The 21905-nt window shown below is 35.8% G+C and overlaps 1 protein-coding gene, 2 long non-coding RNA genes and 1 other non-coding gene across 4 annotated transcripts; 2 read left to right on the top strand and 2 right to left on the bottom strand.

The window, feature by feature from the left end:
- Nucleotides 1–3183: 3183 nt before the first annotated feature.
- On the top strand, nucleotides 3184–3290 carry LOC141687773 (small nucleolar RNA R71). Its single transcript, XR_012561256.1, has one exon. It is a non-coding gene; the product is annotated as a small nucleolar RNA R71 (small nucleolar RNA).
- Nucleotides 3291–6471: 3181 nt separating this feature from the next.
- LOC141683314 (uncharacterized) lies at nucleotides 6472–9367 on the bottom strand. The gene is made up of 3 exons (XR_012560228.1): nucleotides 9235–9367; nucleotides 7746–7934; nucleotides 6472–6953 (listed from the first exon to the last, which is right to left on the bottom strand). It is a non-coding gene; the product is annotated as an uncharacterized LOC141683314 (long non-coding RNA).
- A 2789-nt stretch (nucleotides 9368–12156) lies between these two features.
- LOC141682590 (major allergen Pru ar 1-like) lies at nucleotides 12157–13024 on the top strand. The gene is made up of 2 exons (XM_074487281.1): nucleotides 12157–12450; nucleotides 12535–13024. The coding sequence occupies exons 1-2, from the start codon at nucleotides 12267–12269 to the stop codon at nucleotides 12825–12827; spliced, it is 477 nt and encodes a 158-aa protein (XP_074343382.1). The 5' UTR covers nucleotides 12157–12266; the 3' UTR covers nucleotides 12828–13024.
- Nucleotides 13025–19070: 6046 nt separating this feature from the next.
- On the bottom strand, nucleotides 19071–21086 carry LOC141686838 (uncharacterized). The gene is made up of 2 exons (XR_012560825.1): nucleotides 20947–21086; nucleotides 19071–19889 (listed from the first exon to the last, which is right to left on the bottom strand). It is a non-coding gene; the product is annotated as an uncharacterized LOC141686838 (long non-coding RNA).
- Between the last annotated feature and the right edge of the window lie 819 nt (nucleotides 21087–21905).

Below are 21905 nucleotides of genomic sequence, written 5' to 3'. Positions count from 1 at the left end.
TAAGATCGAAATTTCTCAAAGCCAAAGACTATAGCCAAAAGCTCCTTCTCAGTAGTGGTGTAGTTCAATTGGGCCCCATTTAAAGTTTTACTCGCATAGTAGACCACATGGAAGAGATTTTTCTTGCGCTGTCCTAGAACTGCACCTACCGCATAATCACTCGCATCACACATCATCTCAAACGGTTCTGTCCAATCTGGTGCTGTAATAACTGGTGCCGTGATCAAACTCTCCTTGAGAGTTTCGAATGCTGCCAAACATTCATCATCAAATTTAAAAGGCACATCTTTCTCAAGTAAATTGCACAACGGCTTAGATATCTTTGAAAAGTCCTTGATGAATCGCCGATAAAAACCCGCATGACCGAGAAAACTACGGATTCCTTTCACCGAATTAGGTGGGGGAAGATTTTCAATGACTCCCACCTTGGCCTTGTCCACCTCCAGACCTTTGCTAGAGACCTTATGCCCAAGGATAATGCCTTCACGCACCATAAAATGATATTTCTCCCAATTAAGCACCAAATTAGTTTCCACGCATCTTTTGAGTACGGCGCGCAGATTATTCAAGCATTCATCATATGAGTGTCCAAAGACGGAGAAGTCATCCATGAACACTTCGACGTTATTTCCAATCATGTCAGAGAATATAGCCATCATACATCTCTGAAAGGTGGTCGGGGCGCCACATAACCCAAACGAAACTCTACGAAAAGCAAATGTGCCAAATGGACAAGTGAAGGTAGTCTTTTCCTGATCCTCTGGTGCAATACAAATCTGATTATACCCGGAATAACCATCCAGAAGACAAAAATACTCATGTCCCGCCAATCTGTCAAGCATTTGATCAATGAATGGGAGAGGGAAGTGATCCTTTCTTGTGGCTTTGTTCAATTTCCTATAATCCATGCATACTCTCCATCTTGTAACTGTTCGAGTAGGGATGAGCTCATTCTTTTCATTTGTGACCACAGTGATACCTCCTTTCTTAGGAACACATTGTACAGGGCTCACCCACGAGCTGTCAGAAATAGGATAAATGATGCATGCATCTAGCCATTTCAGAATTTCTTTCTTCACCACCTCCTTCATGATCGGGTTCAGTCTTCGCTGCTGTTCCACAGTTGGCTTACTACCTTCCTCTAACAGAATTTTATGCATACAATATGAAGGACTTATCCCCTTGATGTCTGCTATGGTCCATCCTATAGCCGATTTGAATTCTCTCAAAATCCTTAAGAGCTTGTCTTCCTCACTACCTGAAAGGTGAGCTGAAATAATAACAGGTAACGTAGATGAATCACCTAAAAAAGCATACCTCAAGTGTTCAGGTAATGGTTTAAGCTCCAAGGTAGGTGCTTCCTCTATTGATGGTTTGAGCTTCCCTTCAGCATTCTTAAGGTCAGAAGTACCAAGAGATTCAAATGGTATGTCGAGCTTTCGCTTCCATGGAGAAGCGTTCAGATATTGTAATTGCTCGTTGCTATCTTCATCTTCACTGTCAAATTCCCCCACTAAGGCCTTTTCCAATGAATCAGACATTAGCATGTGATCGAGTTCCGAAGTAACTGCGGAATCAATCACATCCACTTTTAAACACTCCTCATCTTCTGTAGGGAATTTTATTGCCTTGAATACGTTGAAGGTCACATCCTGATCTTGAACCCGCATAGTAAGTTCCCCTTTTTGCACATCTATCAAGGTACGGCCAGTAGCCAAGAAAGGCCTCCCCAAGATTATGGGAATCTTCTTATCTTCCTCAAAATCCAGAATAACAAAATCTGCAGGAAAGAAGAGCTTATCCATCTTGACGAGCACATCCTCAACTATGCCCCTTGGGTAAGTAATGGAATGGTCCGCCAATTGTAGCGACATGTATGTGGGTTTTGGATCAGGCAGATCCAGCTTTTTAAAGATCGACAAGGGCATCAGATTAATGCTTGCTCCCAAATCACAAAGGCACTTGTCAAAAGTTAGATTGCCAATGGTGCAAGGAATGGTGAAGCTTCCTGGATCTTTCAGTTTTGGTGGTAACTTTTGCTGTAGAACAGCGCTGCATTCTTCCGTGAGAGCAACGGTTTCAAGGTCATCCAGTTTCACCTTCCTTGAGAGAATAGTTTTCATAAACTTCGCATAACTAGGCATTTGTTCCAGAGCCTCAGCGAAAGGTATATTGCTGTGAAGTTTCTTGAACACCTCCAGAAACTTCCCGAACTGTCTATCCAGCTTTTGTTGCTGCAATCTCTTAGGAAAAGGTGGTGGAGGATAGAGCTGTTTCTCCCCTGTATTAGCCTCAGGCAGAGTGTGTTCAACAGTAGTCTTCCTTGGTTCTGCCGCTTTCTCCTTTTGCTTAGATTCTTCATCCCTAACTTCAGCTTCGACTTCTTTTGCCTTTTCAGCATCAGCTACTTTTCCAGACCTTAAGGTAATATCCTTGACTTGCTCTTTGGCTTCCTTCCTGCCTGGTACTTCCGTGTCACTGGGAAGAGTGCCAGGTTGACGATTGAGCACTGCATTGGCTAATTGACCGATTTGATTTTCCAAGGTCTTGATAGAAACCGCCTGACTCTTGCACAACAGCTTAAGTTCCTCAAAATCAGCACTAGTAGGTGCTGCTGCACTTCCCTGTTGAGGATATGATTGTCTTGTAGCATACTGCTGTGGTTGCTGGAATCCAGGTGGGTTAAACTGTTTACTCACTCCTTGCTGATATGGTGGCTGAATAGCATTCTGATTATTTCCCCAGCTGAAATTTGGATGATTTCTGTTGTTAGGATGATAGGTCGCTGGAACAGGCTGCTGTTGTCGCTGATAATTATTCACATACTGAACAGATTCGTTGATAAGAGAACACTGATCCGTAGCATGAGAACCTGCACAAAGCTCACAAACCATAGCTATTTGATTAACTCCATACATAGCCAAAGAATCAACCTTCATTGATAGCGCTTGGAGCTGGGCTGCAATAGCGGTGGCTGCATCAACTTCCAGAATACCTGCTACCTTGCCTGACGTCATCCTCTGAGTTGGGTTTTGATGCTCATTTGCAGCCATCGTCTCGATAAGATTATACGCCTCAGTATAGCTTTTAGCCCATAAGGCGCCTCCAGCTGCTGCATCGAGCATGGGCCGAGATTGGGCCCCCAAACCATTATAAAAACCAGTGATTACCATCCAATCCGGCATTCCATGATGTGGACATTTTCTCAACATTTCCTTGTAGCGTTCCCAAGCCTCGCACATAGATTCTGTAGGTTGCTGCGCAAATTGAGTAAGAGCACTCCTCATAGCAGCAGTCTTTGCCATTGGATAAAACTTCACCAGAAACTTTTGCGCAAGATCTTGCCACGTAGTGATTGACCCAGCTGGTTCAGAATGTAACCAGTCTTTAGCCTTATCCCTCAGTGAGAATGGGAAAAGCCTCAACTTGATAGCCTCATCAGTCACGCCATTATACTTAAAAGTGCTGTAGATCTCGACAAAATTCCTTATGTGCATGTTAGGGTCTTCAGTTGCCGCTCCTCCAAAAGAAACAGAATTCTGCACCATCTGAATAGTGCCCGGCTTGATTTCAAAGGTGTTAGCTTGAATAGCCGGATGAAGGATGCTTGACTGAATGTCATCAATTTTAGGCCGAGAAAAATCCATAAGAGCTGGATCAGCTTGAACAATACGATCTCCCATGTTTACTGGTTCTTTCTGCTCAGTTCCTGAATCTGAATCCTCAAAATCTAACTTCTCCGGTGTATCAAGAACTTCGTCTTTCTCCTCAGCTGTATCTAAGGTCCTCTTGCGAGCACGAGAACGAGTTTGCATAAACGTTTGCTAAAGTACCTGAAACACAACCGAAAAGAGTAATTAACTACTACGTCCTAATCACTGAGTCCCCGGCAGCGGCGCCAAAAACTTGTTAGGGCGAAATCACGCACTAATATTCACACAAGTATACGCGTTCGCAAGTAATATAGAATACTTTCTAGTTCGTTCCCTCAGAGACTCAGACTAAGTTATTGTCTAATTTAACTCACTCACCAATGTATGACTACTTCTCAATGTTAAGATAATAACACTTAAAATTGTTGATTAAATATTAACTATGATTAACTACTTAATTAACCACTTAACTAACACTTCAATTTATCAATAATAAAACACTCATGAGATCATAACTTCATTATTACTTCCTTCTATAACCATAGTTATTACCTTTAGCATGTGACAGTGATGATATTAATCGAATAACACGAAACTGATAAAAGCCAACTTTCATTGTACTAATACCATTCTACCAAGCATCCACAATTAAGATAGAAGTTGAATAGTCATCAATTATGTTGAGTTCCTATATGTCTACAGAAATTGACAACACAATGATTTAAGCACAAGTTATTCCTTTTTGATTACATAGGGCAAATAAAACTGTTAGAGTTACCCACTAATCATGCACAACGTACATGAACCTATGCTACCATGGCAAGTTCTAAATCTCAAGATCCACCGTCGTTTCACAAGAGATTAACACCCTATCTTATATGTTCGCGACGCACATAAGACGAATACGCACAACCAATACTAGATATCATGCAATCATCACACACTAAAGTATTAAACAATTAACTAAAGAATTCCATAATAAATCCGTTGCAACCCCATGATCACGATTAGCCCATAATAGAACTTATCGCCATCATGGGTTCATATGAAATCATGATAAACGACATAAGAAAATAACAACTAAACTAATTATATTAAAACAGAGTACGCCACAAGAGTAAATAAGTCAAAGCAAGAAAACTAGCATCCAACATTACAACGAAACAAGAATTACAAGAATATATGCTTCCTCTTCGTTGCTGTGTGCTAAATCGGTCTTCTTCCTTATCTCCTTCGCTTCTTGCAAAACACAATCTAAAACATAATCTCCTCTTAATACTCTATGAAAAACGTCTCAAATCTACCTATATAATAGTCCCATAAAACTCAGATTACATAGAAGTTGGAAGCCAAACAGAAATAGAAGTCTAAAATAATTCAGCTTTTTCCCCGACCCTGCGCGGCCGCTCAGCATTTCTGCGCGGGCGCGCAAGGCTGCTGCGCGGCCGCTCAGCATTGCTGCGCGGGCGTGCAGGACCCTACTGGAAAATTTCCAGGTTTGCTCCGTTTCTTCGCCGTAATCTGCCCGTTCTTTTCCTCTCGCAATGGTGAACACATGCCAAGGCTTATTCTTGATGATTCCTTCTCCGAAATGCAACTAATACCCTGAAATGCATAAACACTAGAAAAACGCATCAAATACACAAAATACTTGATTTCAAGACACCAATTTAAGCCATTTTAAGACGTTCTAAGCGGTATAAAATGCCACTTATCAATAACAGAAGACCAATCCTTGTAATCCTTGAACCCTTGGTCTTCTAATTTCTGATTTTTTCTTTAATTAAAAACCAATCTTTATGATTCCATTGTTATACCTTCTTGGAATTATGAATCACCCTATGCTTCGAGATAAATGTTGTTTATGATTCAGCTTATTGATTTACATTGTTTATCATATTGTTATTCTGGAATTGGATTGTTTTTAAATATGGACCAGATTCGTGGTCGGATCAGATTCGTGGTCGGACCAGATTCGTGGTCGGACCAGATTCGTGGTCATAACAGACCAATGTGTGCCTTTGATCCAGTATATAGAGCAAAGATGGGAGCCTTGCTCGGGGTTAGTGTGTGTCTGATCAACAGCCTAACCTTGGTTTTTTAAATAAAAGTGAATATCCAATTCTAATCATTGCTTATCAGTAAACTTGATTCCTTATATCATTTCAATTGATCATTGTTTAATCTCAGTGTTGTCATTGTGACTTGCTGAGCTAGTTAGCTCACTCTTGAAAATTTGTTATATTCTTTTCCAGTGAAAAAGGAAACTGGTGGTAGCGAGGATCCACAGACAAGCGTGCGAGCTAGGTTTCCAGGTTGAAATGGAATAAGCTAGCAGATGATGTTTGGCTTAGTTGTGTTGATAGTTTGTAATAAAGTTTACTTCCATTGTAAGATAAATAAAATGGGATTTGGAATATTGTAATATATAAGGTTGTGACTTGTAGGCATACTTTAAACTGCTTCGATTCGTGGATTATGGTAAGTAGGGTCATTGCATACATATTATTATATTCATAATCAGGTTTAAATATGGTGTGTGTGTGTGTGTTGTGGACCCCAAACTTCTGACCCAGGTTTGGAGGGCGCTACAATAATTATTAAAAAAAACATCATCATCGTTTCCATTCAGCCTCCTAACCTGAGAAATTCAATTACTTTGCATAAAATATCATCATTAGTAGAGTTTTTGAATCAAAAAATTATTCCAAATTAATATAAAGGTTCAACTATATTAATTTAGAAAAAGATTACTGAAACTAAAAAAAAAGATACGTACTTCTTTCATGATAGTTTCTTGCAAGTTTAAGAAGACCGATTCAAAATATGAACGCATCTCACTTATAGTTTCTTCAGAGAATTAACCTCAATAGTAAGATTATTCTGACGACTTTTAAATGAGCAAAGTTTCATCTGCATTTCAATAAGAGATATGTTACCTTCAGGTGCATTTGAATGTGAAAAAGATAGCCTCAAAATTAGGCGTGGACGGTTGGCAGAGTCATCATCGCTATTATCATTCTCCAGAACACTCTGCTGATTGGAAGTTGGAAACAATTCTTCCAAATGAAGTTCTTTAATCTCACTTGCAGTAGCACTTAAGTTTCTCAATTCCAGTTGTAAAAATAATAACAAATGAATAAAGCATTATCTATATAAATATAGATATAAATATAACGAGAGCAAGGTAAATTTAGTAATTATACCTCATTTGCGCTCAATGACAGTGTAGTAAACACATCCTCAAACTTCGCATTACCGTCATTGACCAGCTAAGCATACATGGAATACACCCACTATCTGCATCACAGTACTTTCCATTCAAATATGAACAACACTTATAAAACCATAGTTGAAGAACATAGGAAAAATCATTCAAACGATAATAGTTGACTTTGGAACTTGTTCTTGCATTAAATTTCAGTGACTCTAAGGTTGTCTTATAAATTTCCCTACCCCATGAAAACTGATCAAAATCTCCACTATCCGGCATATCAAGGTCACCCTTAGGAATCAAAGAATCACTAATGGAGCTAAGAAGAAAGTGGTGAAGTAATACAATTTTGCAAACTTAATTGCATCCTCATCAGTTTTCCATTCTTTTTTTAAAAAGGACTATTTGACATGACTATTGGTTATACTATTCGCACCATGATAATAAGAATTAACAAACTGATTCTCGAACCTAAAAAACCTTTTCTTATCTACAGCACTAACGCAACCCATACCAATAATAAGCGCAAATTCACGTATACCAAAACAAAGTTTTGTCCCAACAATACCAATCCAGATTTCAAGAGGGTTTGGTTATTTCAACTGTCTAAGAAAGAGGTTATGGATAAGTTGATATTGGATTTTAAAAGGTCTTAAATGGGTGAAATGGCCAAAACAAGAAGCGCAAAATTCGTCAAGCTGCTTTACAAATAATGTATTGAACAAATCACTAATTTGTTCATACTTGTTATTCGTGTTAACTTTCGTTGTCTTGTGATTTTTAACAAGAATAACATATTGCATCCCATGTAAAAAAACAAAACATTGAATACAAATATATATTCAACATCATACTAGTCTGTTTAAAAAATGCAGTACCTTAGGAGGTGGAATCATATTAACTTGAACTGTAAAGTTCGCCCTCTTGCCTTTCCCTTTTAACTTTGACTTTTTCATTTCAACTTCCTTCAGTGTCATCTTAGATTTCCCCTTTGAAGCAGAACCACATTCTGAAGGAGACCGAGACACCGAAGAGAACCTCGTATGCACCATGATATGTAAACAGATCTGTAACTTAAAAAAGGCAAAATATCAACAATTGAAAACACATATAAAGCTCAACAATTAAAAATACAACTATCTACTTCATGTACTTAAAACATAAATTGTATTGATTCTTTTTGCACAACTTGTACAATATATCTTTCATATCTAGCATAAAAATATCGAGATGCCCTAATTAAATTGTTAATAAAATAACTCCTAATTGATCTTGATAATCCATTACATGAAAGCTAAATCTAGATCTAAAACCCTCAGTCGAATGTGTCAAAGTCGTCCAGAATATGAAATTTATCCGGCATTTGTGGATTCTTAGAGGTCTTTGGAGATTATTGTTAAAGTGAATATGGATTTTTATAATATCCAGATTCATGTTAAATGGCCTTTGTAGATGCCTTACTACCCTGAGATATATAGGGTTTGCAATATCCCAAATGAATATCCCACCAATGCACTAGGAGGGAGTCAATTCTTCTAGGTTTTTTCATCCATTATTTCAAAGTGTCCTGCAATGCATCACGACTTTTATATACTAACTGACTAAAGATCCTGAACATGTCATTCACATATTTCCTGAACATGTCATTCACATATTAGCATTATAATGTTTATTAAACATTAGCAACATTATATGCAACTTAACATCTTAATATGCAACCTTGTGATCAACTTAATCCATTTTAACAAAAATCCTTGTAAAATCCTCCCAAAATATATCTAAATCTTGATTGCGACTTCAATGAGTGCCCCTGCGGGGCCACTAAACCAAACGAAACTAAATCCTAAATTACCAACTTAGTTAACTACAACTTCATATGCAACTTATTTAACTGATATTCATCCTAAGTTGAAGGGGACTTTGTAAAAATGCAACTTCATCTGCAACTTACTTAACTGATATTCACCTTAATTTAGTGACCCAATATGCAACTTATAAACCTAATAAGCAACATCACATGACATATAAACAGATCTATTACTTAAAAAGGGAAAAACTCTCAGTAATTCAGAACACAACTATCTACTTCATATACTACCCACTGTACAATTTTAAATCAAAAAACAACAACACTACATCAGAATTAAAGAGATTCAGAGTTTTTAACATTCCCCAATTGAAATTTACAAAATCAAACACATATACACTTGCAACTTCATTCAAACCTAACAAGCTATAAACCAATAAATTATCCGAAATTTTGGTATTTAGGGTTTGATAATATAGAAATTGAACAAATCTATACATACCTAAATATTCATCCATATAATATTATATACAAAATTCACAAGTTTTATTACACTTCACCTGATTAACCGGCAAAACAGAGCAGCAGCGAGAATGAGAAAGTGTTGTTGATGAGATCGTTGGAGGTTGAAGAAGAGCCTTGCTCTCGAAGCAATGAAACAGTGAGTATATGCGCTGAGCACCTCAACTCCCAACTCCACTGCCGTATTTTAAAAAATAAAACCAACTGTACCGTATATATGGTAATAAAAGCATGTATGTGTAAAAGAAGTAGTAAAAGTAAAAATGTCATTAACTGTGGTAGTAAAAATAGAAATAAGAATAAAAAATAGTTTTTAGGATAAATTCCCTAAAATATACTAATATAATTATATCCGCCACCTATCTAATCCACATAACTCCACTTTCTCTCACCTCTGAGTTCTTCTCTTGTTCATGAGTTCATCAGCATCGTTCATCAACAGATAGCCTATTTCATCTTCTTCCCAAATCCATATTCATTCTTAATAACTAACAATTCTTATTATTTTAATCCAATTATAAACGCATCTAATATATTAATGTATGTATGTTGTCTGTTTTCAAGAAATTGATTAGAAAACTTTGAAGATCGGATCAGTGAGAAGAATCAACGACTCGATTCATCCATCTTTTACTTCTTTCCTCTCTCTCTTTGAAGCATCAAAGCAGGAGATCGAAATTTATCGTGATTGTGTTGAGAATTAGCAACCCGGGATTTTGACCCGATATGAGAAAATTGATTTATTCAACGATTTACCTTAATTAGATTGGAAGTATAGTTTTGAGCGATATTTTGGCCGATTTATCGGCATTCCGGGCGATTTCTGCAACACTGACCATTACCATCAATATTTATGCAAAGTAAGAAGTGAAAATACTAAATAATATTTTAATGTAGTCATCATTATTTTTCAGATATTAAACTTAAAAAAATATTACAAGCAAGATAATTTTTTTTGTAATCTATATTATGATTTCAACTTTAGAATAGAGAAGGTGGTTTTTAAAATAAAGACTATAGCTATGATTTCCGTGTATGGTCTTACGGTTAAACCTCGATAACTCGGTAAATAAATATATTCGGGGCCAGATAATTTTATTCATTTAATGAGACTATTCATTTATCGAATTTAAAAATACATTGTCTCTATTATTATTTTGGGATAAAAAATGATTTGATTGACGAGATTATTCGTTTATCGAGGTTTTACTATAATTTTAGGTACTCACCTTTGATTTGAGCAAGACATTTTCTTAATGTTGTGTTGGGTTTCGACCCAAGATGATTGGTTGGACTTGGTGATATAAGACATAATTAGATTGAATAATAATTATTTAGGTAGACAGTTATTTTTATAATCAGATTATGTATATCTTGTTAACTAAGTTTGTGATGACTATATAAACATAATTATGTTACTGTTTTGATGTATGTTTAAGAGATATAGTCGTCTTAGGTATCGTGCGGGAGATGTTTGAGTATTGGTTAGTTCAAGTATCAGTTTAGGACACCATTGAGGTGTTATGTATTGATTGTATTATTAATAATTATTTTGATTAATAATACAAGTTGTGACGTGGGTTTTCCTTGTCAGATATATGTTGTGTGTGTACTCCGTCTTGGTAGAATTGAATCTCGAATATGTGTGTGTCTTTCCTCCTAACAAGTTGTATCAAGAGCCGAGGTTCGAGGTTCGGGATGAATTGGCCTGGAGAAAAGTTCGCGGTTCAATTGGTATGGTGAAGTACGTTGATGAATTTGCTGAAAAAGTTACGTGCGGTATGACGGTTGACTTGTACCGTGGATCAATTCGTTCAGACTCGAGATGAAAGATGAAAAGGATCATTGCAATAGTTTCAATGGTTTGATGGTTGACCAACCAGGTGAATAATTTGGATGATGCTCATGATGTTCTTCATAAGAGGCCGAAGGATTGTGAAAGTAAGAATCGGGTGGCTCAGTGGTGAAAGGAGGTACTCGTGGTTGATGCATGTGATTTTGTGGATGGTTATACCGTTATGATGAAGAATTGTAGTTTGTAGGTATTGGAGGTCACTATACAGGTTTTAGTGATTCTTAAAAATTGGAAGAACGTGATGAATTGAATTTTATTCGAGGGGAGGTATCGACGAATGGACGTTAATGTTTTGATGGTTACCGTTCAATCTGATCTTAAGTATCGGGTTGAAGGGGAGGATTGTTGTGTTTCTACCCAAGATGATTGGTTGGATTTGGTGATAAAAGACATAATTAGATTGAATAATAATTGTATGTGTAGATAATTATTATCATAATGGGATGGAGTAATAATTGTATAATCAGATTAGGTATATTTTGTTGGTTAAGTTTGTTAATGATGCATGCTTAAATGATATAGTCGTCTTAGGTATCGTGCGGGAGATGTTTAAGCATTGTTTGGCTCAAGTATCAGTTTGGGACATCATTGAGGTGTTATGTGTTGATTGTATTATAAATAATTATTTTGATTAATAATATAAGTTGGGACGTGAATTTTTCACATTATATATATGTTGTGTATGTAGCCCGTATTGGTAAATAAGAATATCGAATATGCGTGTTTCTTCCTAACATATACTCCGAGTTCAAATTTGAAGAGAAGTGAACATAATGGAAGAAGAAATCTCGAAACTTTCTTTCAAGGTGCTCCCTGAAGGTGGAAGCAAACAAGCAATTACGCCCCCTCCCCCCCAATCCAACCCCCCATCCCAAAATTTAAACGTCACACAATTAGTTATTTGTTAGGTGTTGAGTGTTGACTTCTTGACAAACTATTAGCTTTCTCAGGTGAGGACACTGTTATAATCTTCAAAGTATGACCACACATTCTCTCAATCTTCAAATTCCTCAACTAAATTTACCTCAACAGGCTGAAATTGAATGAGGCTACGCCAAAACTGATGGGTGATGGTTGAGTTTTAAATGTACTAGGCATTAGTTTATCACTCTATAAATACCAAGACTCATCTTCACTATTCTACATAACAAACTTTCACTATTTTCAAACATTTCCAGTTTCTTATATCGTTTTGCAATCACAACGAGATTAATCATGGGAGTTCAAACCTTCACTGATGATATCAAAAGCCCCGTGGCAGCCTCCAGGCTATTCAAGGCCATGGTCCTCGACGCTGACATCCTACTGCCAAAGATTGTGCCTGAGGCTATCAAAAACGTCCAGGTAGTCGAGGGCAACGGAGGTCCTGGAACCATCAAGCAGATTAATTTCCCGGAAGGCAAGTCATTTTCCGCACTACGTTAAGTCACATTATCTTAATATTCTTGCTGTACTTATCATCACTCTGTAATTTTGTCCACAGGTAGTCCTCTCAAGTATGTGAAGCATCGAGTCGATGCACTGGACAAAGAAAACATGACATATGCATACACAGTGGTTGAAGGTGATGCACTGATGGGCAAGGTTGACTCGATTTCTTACGAGTTCAAGCTCAGTTCTGCACCTGATGGCGGGAGCATTGGGAAGAATGTGAGCACTTACAATACTAAACCAGGTGTTGAGATCAAGGAGGAGGAAATCAAGGCTGGGAAGAATATGGCTGAGGGTGTTTTCAAAGCTGTGGAAGCCTATCTCCTTGCGAACCCCGATGCTTAATTCAGATATCTCTGTATCTATGTACTAGTAGTCATGTTTTCCTCCTGTGTGTTTCGACTTGTGTGTGCCTTGTGTTTTCGTATGGCCTTATGGGCTCTTGGAGATGAGTATGAATAAATGCTTTGTACTAGCGATATTATATAAGAATTATGATATTCATATATGTTTACATAACATAAAATGTTTTCCTTTGTGGATGAACGCAGTACATGATGCCTTCTAATCATGAATCTCAAAAATAGTTCCTCTAGGCTCACTCAACGCCTGAGCTCGAAAATTTCCTATGGCAAACAATTAATATATACAACATCAATATCTTGGAGTTTTTCATCATCAACAGAAGTTGGTTGATTTTGGTGCTTTCTTTCTAGGGTTTGTCTATGCCCCGGGTGCACCCTCTAATCACTAAATGAATTTATGCACTTTTAATAATTTGGTTCATTATAATTGGTGGAGATTTTAACAATTTGTCTATCATTATTAATGAAAATGAGTCAATCTAATTTTGACAACTAGTAAGTTATTAATGAATATCATTGCCACACGCTAGAAAATCCGTTCTGTCTTTTACGTTTAATTGTTTATTCACTTGATTTACAAAACTTTCAGCCATCCGATTAATTGAAGTCGCTCCATAACCATGCATGTAGAAATTTTACGAACAGAAAAGGGGGGGTAAAAGGTGTTTGCAGACACAGAAGATTTTAACAGATATCCACATAAAAATACTACCCTACGGACAAAAGAACTTACTCTGTAAAATCGGATCAATTATCATAAATGGAGATATCAAGGACGTGGGCAACTTTGTAAAAATGATGTCCTTGTTAATCATTTTAATACAAAAATATAAAATTAAAAGAAAAAATCAAATAACAACTTTTTTGAAATGAGAGAAAATGAAATCGTGGACTTTTAAAAATTTAAATTATAAAAAATATGAAATTAAAATAAAATAAAAGATATTGCGCAAAATCCACGATCAGAAGATTAAGAAAAAAAATTGATATATCACGAATAAAAGACTGATTACACAATTGAATCTTGAGAAAATAATAATCAATATAATAATAACTTGTTAGAATAATTTTCTTTTCCGATTCTAATGAATATAATGTATTGTTATTTCCGGTAAACTAATAAATATACTAAAAATAATATTTTTTATTATAACCAAACATAATACATTAAAGAGAATTAATTCATAAAAGAGAAAATAAGTTGGATGAAAGTATCACCCGGTTAACTTTTTGGTTATGGAAGATATGAAGCAGTTAAGCTGCGTTTGCCAAACAGTAGGCTACAAATTGGATTAGTGATTGTCATCATTTAAGTTGGGTAAATGAATCCCCAAACGAGTTCATGAATATGAGTCCTTGAGGAAGCTCCTCCAACTTTGGACAGTTTCTAATCCTCAAGCAGGACAGCATGGGCATGATTCCTTTCTCCACCCTCCATATTTTGAAGTTGCGGAGGTGCCATAGTTCGAGCCGGGTGAGTTTTGAAAAACCCATGGCTGAACACACCATTTGCTTTCCCACAAATGAATTTCTGGTTAAAAACAGCTCACTCAAAGTAGGAATTTTCTCAAATACTGGCATTGGGGAATATTATGAAGTTGTCGCTGCTCAAATAATAGAGCCAACTCTGGAAGCTCACAATATATTTCTAATTTCAGAAGCTTATGTTTACACAACAACTCCCTTAAGATAATCGGACCATTTCCCAACCTCAGATTACCTGTAACAATAGTAAGGGATAAGTACATGAGACAAGAAGATGATGGCAAGCCTATCTCTGCTATATATTTCATCAACTCTTCCAAACCTTCATCACTACCGTTTACTTTCAGACTTAGCTTCCTAAGACTAATTAATTCTGGTACATCCCTTATCTCACACCAACAACTCTCAAAGTACAAATGCCGCAAGCATCCCAATTTGCCCAGGATATTTCTTCACATCCATGGGGGAAAATATATATTGTCTTGTATGTCTAATTTAAGAGTTTGCAGCAGTACTAACTTTTGAATGGATGGAAACATCAACAAATTAGTCTTCCTGACACTAACATATCGCAAGTAAACAAGGCTGCCTAGTACTCTTCCAAGATTTATACGAAACAGGGTACCTGAAATAGTTCGTCGATCAACCTCTACTTTTTCTAAAGAAAAAACTCTTAGTAACCTAAAATTGGCAACATGTGACCCAAGTACTGGTGGCAAACTTCTCATTACGAAATCATTGAATAGTAACAGTGATCGATATTGTTGTCGATTGGCTTTCTTGACAAAGTAGGAATTAGCTTTCCTGCTTATATGTCCCTCATCAGAATAAACTACAAGTTGTCTAGTGTAGGCAGACGAGAAATCCGTAGGAGGACTCATATCAAATTCATTTGTTTCTGGAAGATAAGCAACTTCAAAAAAATCTTCCAGTTTTGCTTTGGAGAGAGAAAGATATCTCATAAGGTCATGAAGAGAACAATATTCAATCTTTGTAACCAAGATTCCATATCTGTATATTTCGCTTGGACCATACTCATATGGACCAGTTCCTCAATATACAACTCGGCAACTTGCATCGGTGTTTGTCCTTCCCTTTTGTCACTTGATAGTACCATCCCTTCCGCGATCCATAACTGACATAATGTCTCTGCTTCTATTAGTTCATCTTCTCGAAATTTACTAAAATATAGAAAGCAGGGCTTCAGATGTGGGGGCAAATCATTGTAACTCCAAGCCAAAAAGTTCAATAACTGCTCTTGATAATTTTTTTCCAATCCATTCCCCAACTCCCGAGATAATTGACTATGATTATACACCTTCTCCCACTCTACCAACGTAGGTTTTGTTACAAGAATTCCTCCCAAAATGACTATAGCTAATGGAAGACCAGAACAATATTCAACCAAGTCTCTTCCCAGTATCTCCATCTTTTTAACATCTCTGGTGTCTGAAAGGCACAATGAGAGAGAGGCACAATAAACAAGATACACATTTTAAATAAATGAATGTAAAAGATAACATACAGTCTAGTTAGGTTTTCTAATGAACTAGATATACCACAATTGTGATTGAGTCCGACTTTAGAATTTAAATCCCCAAAGTAAGTTCTCTTTAAGTTTCAAATCATGGTAAAATCCTACTAAACTAAGTTTGCATGATACTGCACTTCAGAGTAGTATAAAAGATTGTTATCTTGGATTTTCAGCTGAGGATGCATCAAATTCTACTTTGATAAGTTTGGACGTTTTCAATGATATTACATTAGGACTAGTATGAAGATATTTATACTTCTTTTCACATACGAAAATATGAAATTCAAACTCATGTGACAAGCCAAGGCCCCGAAAGGGTCACTAAGGAAATACCACATTTAGAAGCTCATTTACCGCAATTTAGACAAAAACAGAATTGTAATGCTGGGATCTTGGGTAGAGACGGGTGAGATTTTAGTAGGTAAATTAACGCCCCAAATGGTGAAAGAATCGTCGTATGCCCCGGAGGATAGATTGTTACGAGCTATACTTGATTTTTTGGTTTTAACCCTACGGCATAGAAGGAATAGGAAATTTTTGGGGGTCTACAAATTTAGTAAAAGCATGTAAAATAATGTACCTAGATGATCTCCTCTTGGAAGTGCTTTTAACTTGAGTAGTTCCCAACTTTGTTCCGAACTTGGATATTCTGGTTGGTGAATTAAATCCCTTCGGATTCACATATCTAGCAACCTCAAACTTACGACTTGTAAGCATTAATTTGCTTATTGACTTGTCAGCTATGAAGGCTGCTTTTAAACAATCCCAAGGCATCAGTTGACCATATGTCATCAAGGACTATTAAGCATTTTTTCGTTTGCTGGATTTGTAGCAAACGAAAATCATCCATAGCAAGAAAATCGTCTTTCTTCTCATGAACAAGACATATAAGAATCCTCTGCAACACAAGTTTTGCTCCACAGTTTTGGGAATGGAAACCCAGGCTAAACCACCAGAAAAGTAATTTTTTATGGTGGAATGATTGTATATTTTTTGAGCGAGAGTGGTCTTACCCAGACCTCCCATTCCACAAATGGAGACAAGCGGGTAACAGTCATCGCCTTCGTTCACCATATGTCCCACCAAGCGATCAACGTCTCTCTGAAACCCAACAAATATCTCTGGTTCAATTGTAGTGAAAGAGTGAAATCGCATTGGCTTTCGCAGTGTCCCATATGATGAATTTGATGGTTCAGGGGATTCCAATGTTGATTTAACATTATTATCACGAAAACGATCAGAAAGGAGACAAATCTTCCTTTGTATATCTTTGATCTTTCTTCCAAACTTGTTTGCATTCTTTTCCCGGTAGATAAAGCCTTAACAAGAAAACTTTCGACAGCATGTTCAGCATCATAGGCAAGTCCTCGTAGGTCTGCAAGCAAGATGTGGATAATTTTATCTTTACTTGTCCTTGAATCGGCATCCCGTAAGAATGCCTTGATCCGCCCCAGCTCAGTCACCAATTGTTGAATTTCATCTCTCACATCGTCAAGGTTCCTCAAACAACAAATCAGACAATTGACACGACTGCTTCCACCATTTACAACTCCAAATTTAACCACTTGTTCACACAACAGACAAGACCCTGCTTTCATATCCAAGATACTATATTAGCATCTACACAGCACACTTAATTTATCAGAAAATTATAAACATTTCCGCAACAACAAAGATAGCACACAGCAACTATTAAACTTACCATGCAAAATTTCTGCCCAAACTTGAACTCAAAGAGCTTATAACAAAAACATTTGAATTGTACGAATAACATACTACAGCCTGTAATGTCTTCGAGAATCACAAATACAACCACATAAAAAGTTGTTAAAAAATTGCTGATTTCTGGGCCCTTCCCCTACTGCATCATTTCCCAAATCTAGCTGCCAGGACTGAGAGAGCTTATCAGGGATAAAAACGATGATACCAGAAACAACAGCCTCCCTAGAGTAAACCATGATAAATTAGCGTTTCTTAAAACATGAAAGCAGAAAGTGACGCATGTTCAACTCAGTAACAATCCACATATTCTTCTTCCACACATTTTTCTGACCAGTCCTCTTCATTGAAATTTCTTGAGATAAATAATAGATCACCTCCACCTTACAATTAATAATTAAAAAGAAGCACAGAGTAGACCGCAATTTACCAGTATGCACTTTTTTAATCAAACACATCAAACCTTCCAGTAAATAAAACACAAGCACACCTGGACAATAGCCAATTCGAGTAAACTACATAACCATGAACATGTAATTACTCTCTTGGACTCCTAAGCTCACATCAGCTCTACTTATATCTTATAAAACCTGAATCATAATCCCATAAATTTAAAGTAGCTCTTTTTTTGTGTGTACACTGAACAAGAACCTCCTCCCATACGTTTTAATAATAAAAATAAAAACAATATCAGCAAGACATACACTCTCATCGTTGTAATATCTGCAAGGACTTAACTGGACAAATACTCCTCTCATCTTCAAATCTTAACGAAGATATGTAAACTTTAATGTTGATCTTATCCCAACAAACTCAATTTATTTATAAAAGTGTACTTCATTTGTATGTTCAATAAATATCTATTTTCTTTTATAGTTAGTTCTTTTAATTACCCAACACTCTCATAAACATAGTTTCAAGACACCTCAACATATGATACCTGTCTCGTACAGCATGATGCATATGATAGAAGTAGAGAACTAGGATAGAAAAATATACAGAAAGGAGAAATAAATTGTGTGGAGTTCGAAAAGTATAATTTCTTCTTTATATTTATTATACTTACTAATTCAAAGTTACCCTGAATACCTTATTATACTGTCAAAAAAGAACTTGTAATAAATAAACTATACGAGCCTGATAGCAAGATACTCTGTCTATGCTCTAATTTAACTCACAGTTTACCTGTACTCAATAAAATAAACAGAAAAGTGGATAGCAAGTACGAATAATATATAGGGGGTTTCTGACAGATTAAAATTTCCATCTGTTAGTAGAAATAAATACCTGAGTAGCTATTGATGTGCCAAAGATCATAACCAAACACCATAATATTAAATTCTTGAATATTCATATATTCTCCACTTTAACTAGAAAGATGAAACTCATGAGAACATATTAATTTAGCAAACTGGAATACATAGTAAGCATAGCTTGAGTGCTTAGCTGCTGATCATAGCATTACTTGTAAATTGTGCAAACAAAGAAACTAAAACCGCCTGTTTTATCCAAAAAATTGTCCAATAAAACTCAGAAAATACGTTATTATGCAACCAGAACATGTGATAACCAAGCAAACACAAGCAGATAATCCACATTTTACATCAGATGATTCTTTATTTTAAAGCAATCTTGAAACTATAGCTACCAGCTAGCTGGGCTAGTGCTACAAAGCTTAAAAAATTTAGACTTTTATAAGGTAGATCACATGGACCGCAAAATCTCATTTTGCTCTTAAATTTCATGTCAATGGCTTCGCTCATCCCATCAATCCATGTTACTTGCCTCATCTTTTGAGTCTGAAAAAACTAGAGACACGAAAACATCTTTGATTGCGATAATCATGAACAATTTCATTAAGACCAAGACCCAAGTTCGGGTCATTTCATGGTGAACGTAATCTGCCATAATCTCTTGAAATTCAGATGCACTGCCACTTCGTCCAGCATTGGCCACTGAACGAACACCACTTCCAGTTTGCTTTAGGGTCTCCTCTTTAACCTTCTGGATAGCTTCACCTCCTGACGCATAGCCCCTTGTAAAAACTTCTCCCTGTGACATGAACCCGGGAATTACTTGGTGATTCTTGAATCCAGGAATGCCTCTCTGAAAGCTTGATCCATAGTGGTTTAATGGTATCCCGGAAAGTCCAACCCTTTTTTGTGCAGTGCAGAGTGCACGGAAGCTTTCAGTGGTTTTCGGGGTTACATCTGCATAAAGTTCCCTCATAACTCGAGCAGCGTTCATCTTTCCAATCATCTTGCTAACTAACTGCTTCGGGTTTGCCATCTTTCGCAGTACAATCTATAAACAGAAGATTGTTAATGATGATCATCCACAAAACGGCATAGCAGAACACAACCACAAAACGGCATAGAACACAATTATAATCCCCACCAAATGACAATTAATATTCATTACTTAAATCAAAAATAACAAATTACTTCATCACTACTCAGTACATTCATTACTTTGCTCACTCGTCCAATTTCTATACTAATTCAAAATGTAAAAATCATGTAAAAATCACGGCACTCTTCGTGCATTTCTGCACTGGTAGTCTCGAATAGGATAAAAAGGGGTATACTGGTGGAAAAGGATGAAAAATAGTCGTAAAATGGTTGAAATTTCTTAACAGACATCGTTTAACTTTAGAATAAAACTAAAAAGATGATATAGGTGATAGATTGCTGTAAAGTTTAATCACTCAATGTAAAACAAATTACTTGGAAAAGAACTTGCCAATTTACTTTAAATCATTTGCATACGCTCCATTGTATAAATACATCTTTTATCCTCTTGGAGTAGTTTGCAAGTTGTGCAAAGAGTTCGTATCAGTTACATACAAATTAACAATAGTAAGCTTTCCACATTGTTCCTCGTTTAATTTATAGTTATGATTCATCCAGGTGGTAACATAAAATCACAATGAAAAGGCTGCCAAGTAAATCAAGTATAGCAGGACCAAGCAAGCACGTTACAATCTCGACACTACAACTAGCAAACTCAGAATTCAAGTACAAGCAAAGCACGGACACTTGACGGAAATTTAACAGAACAGTCGAATTATCCATTCTTAGTACTCTTAACTCTCGAATTACTAACATAAAATTAACAGTACTTTACTGAATACTCATTGTTTTCGATTTTAATAATATCAAAGGGGCAACAAACAGATCTAATTTACAACAAAACAAAATATTAAAGCGGAAGATCTGAAATTAACATGAATCGAATTGATAAAACGTAAAAACCTAAAAATCAATATGAAAGCCATATAAACAGATTGAAAAATTTAGCAATAACAAATAAACAAAACTTAACAATTCAATCTATATTGATAAACAACAACTCAACTTACACGCGATGAAATTCAAAGGCAGCAGTGAGCGATAGGTATGAATGAAATCTTGGGGGGGGGGTTGTATGAAAAAGCTAGTGGATTTACCCGACCCGACTTTTTCTGACTTGTTAATTTTTCTCCGGCAAATCATGACAAAATATTTTCTGCCAAAAAAATTATGACAAAATAATTTTAAGTAATAATAACCTCTATAAATAATATGGTTGGCACCGAAGAATTTTATTATTTTAAAGATATTAAATAATCGATAAATTAATAACTATTAATTTATAGAGAGATTCCGGTGTTAAATAAAATTAAATTTTAATTATATGAGTATAAATTGAATAAACTTTCCTAATTTATGTATTATATCTAATTTCATGTATATTAATTAGAAATTCAATATAAATCAAAAATATTTAGTGTATATGTATTTATTTGACTCTTAAACATAACGTTAATACAATCTTAAATATGATATAACACATGTATTTATATTAAATGTGACCAAATCGTCTGCCAATAAAACTCTCATTGATTCATGTTTAATATTATAGTATAGATAGACAGTATTTAACATGCTCAGACTTAAAAACTTTCTAGTAAATAAAAATTGTAATTATTTACTAATTTCTTCAAAAAAAATAATTATTTTCATAGCTTATTTATTCATATAATTTACAAGGAAATATTATCAATATTTTGAGGGACAAAACGAAATTGTAGAAATGATTTGTGTATTGACCTTGCCATGTAGATGTTCCAAGCAAGCACGTTTCAGCCTTTCAGCCTAAAAGTTTCAGGGATTACGGGTTTAAAAGTATGTTGGTCACTTTATATAAAAGATCTCTTTACAAATTTTATCTTTTCTAATTAAATAAGTAAATTACGTACCTTTTTCTTTTCGTTTTTTACAATATATAAGCAAATTATCACATTAATTTGAAATCATTTTTCTTATACTGAGATTGATA

This window comes from Apium graveolens, chromosome 9 (genome assembly GCF_009905375.1).
Source record: "Apium graveolens cultivar Ventura chromosome 9, ASM990537v1, whole genome shotgun sequence".
Lineage (NCBI taxonomy): Eukaryota > Viridiplantae > Streptophyta > Magnoliopsida > Apiales > Apiaceae > Apium > Apium graveolens.
The sequence above is the reverse complement of the archived record's forward strand: the minus strand, read 5'-3'. Positions and strand labels throughout refer to the sequence as shown.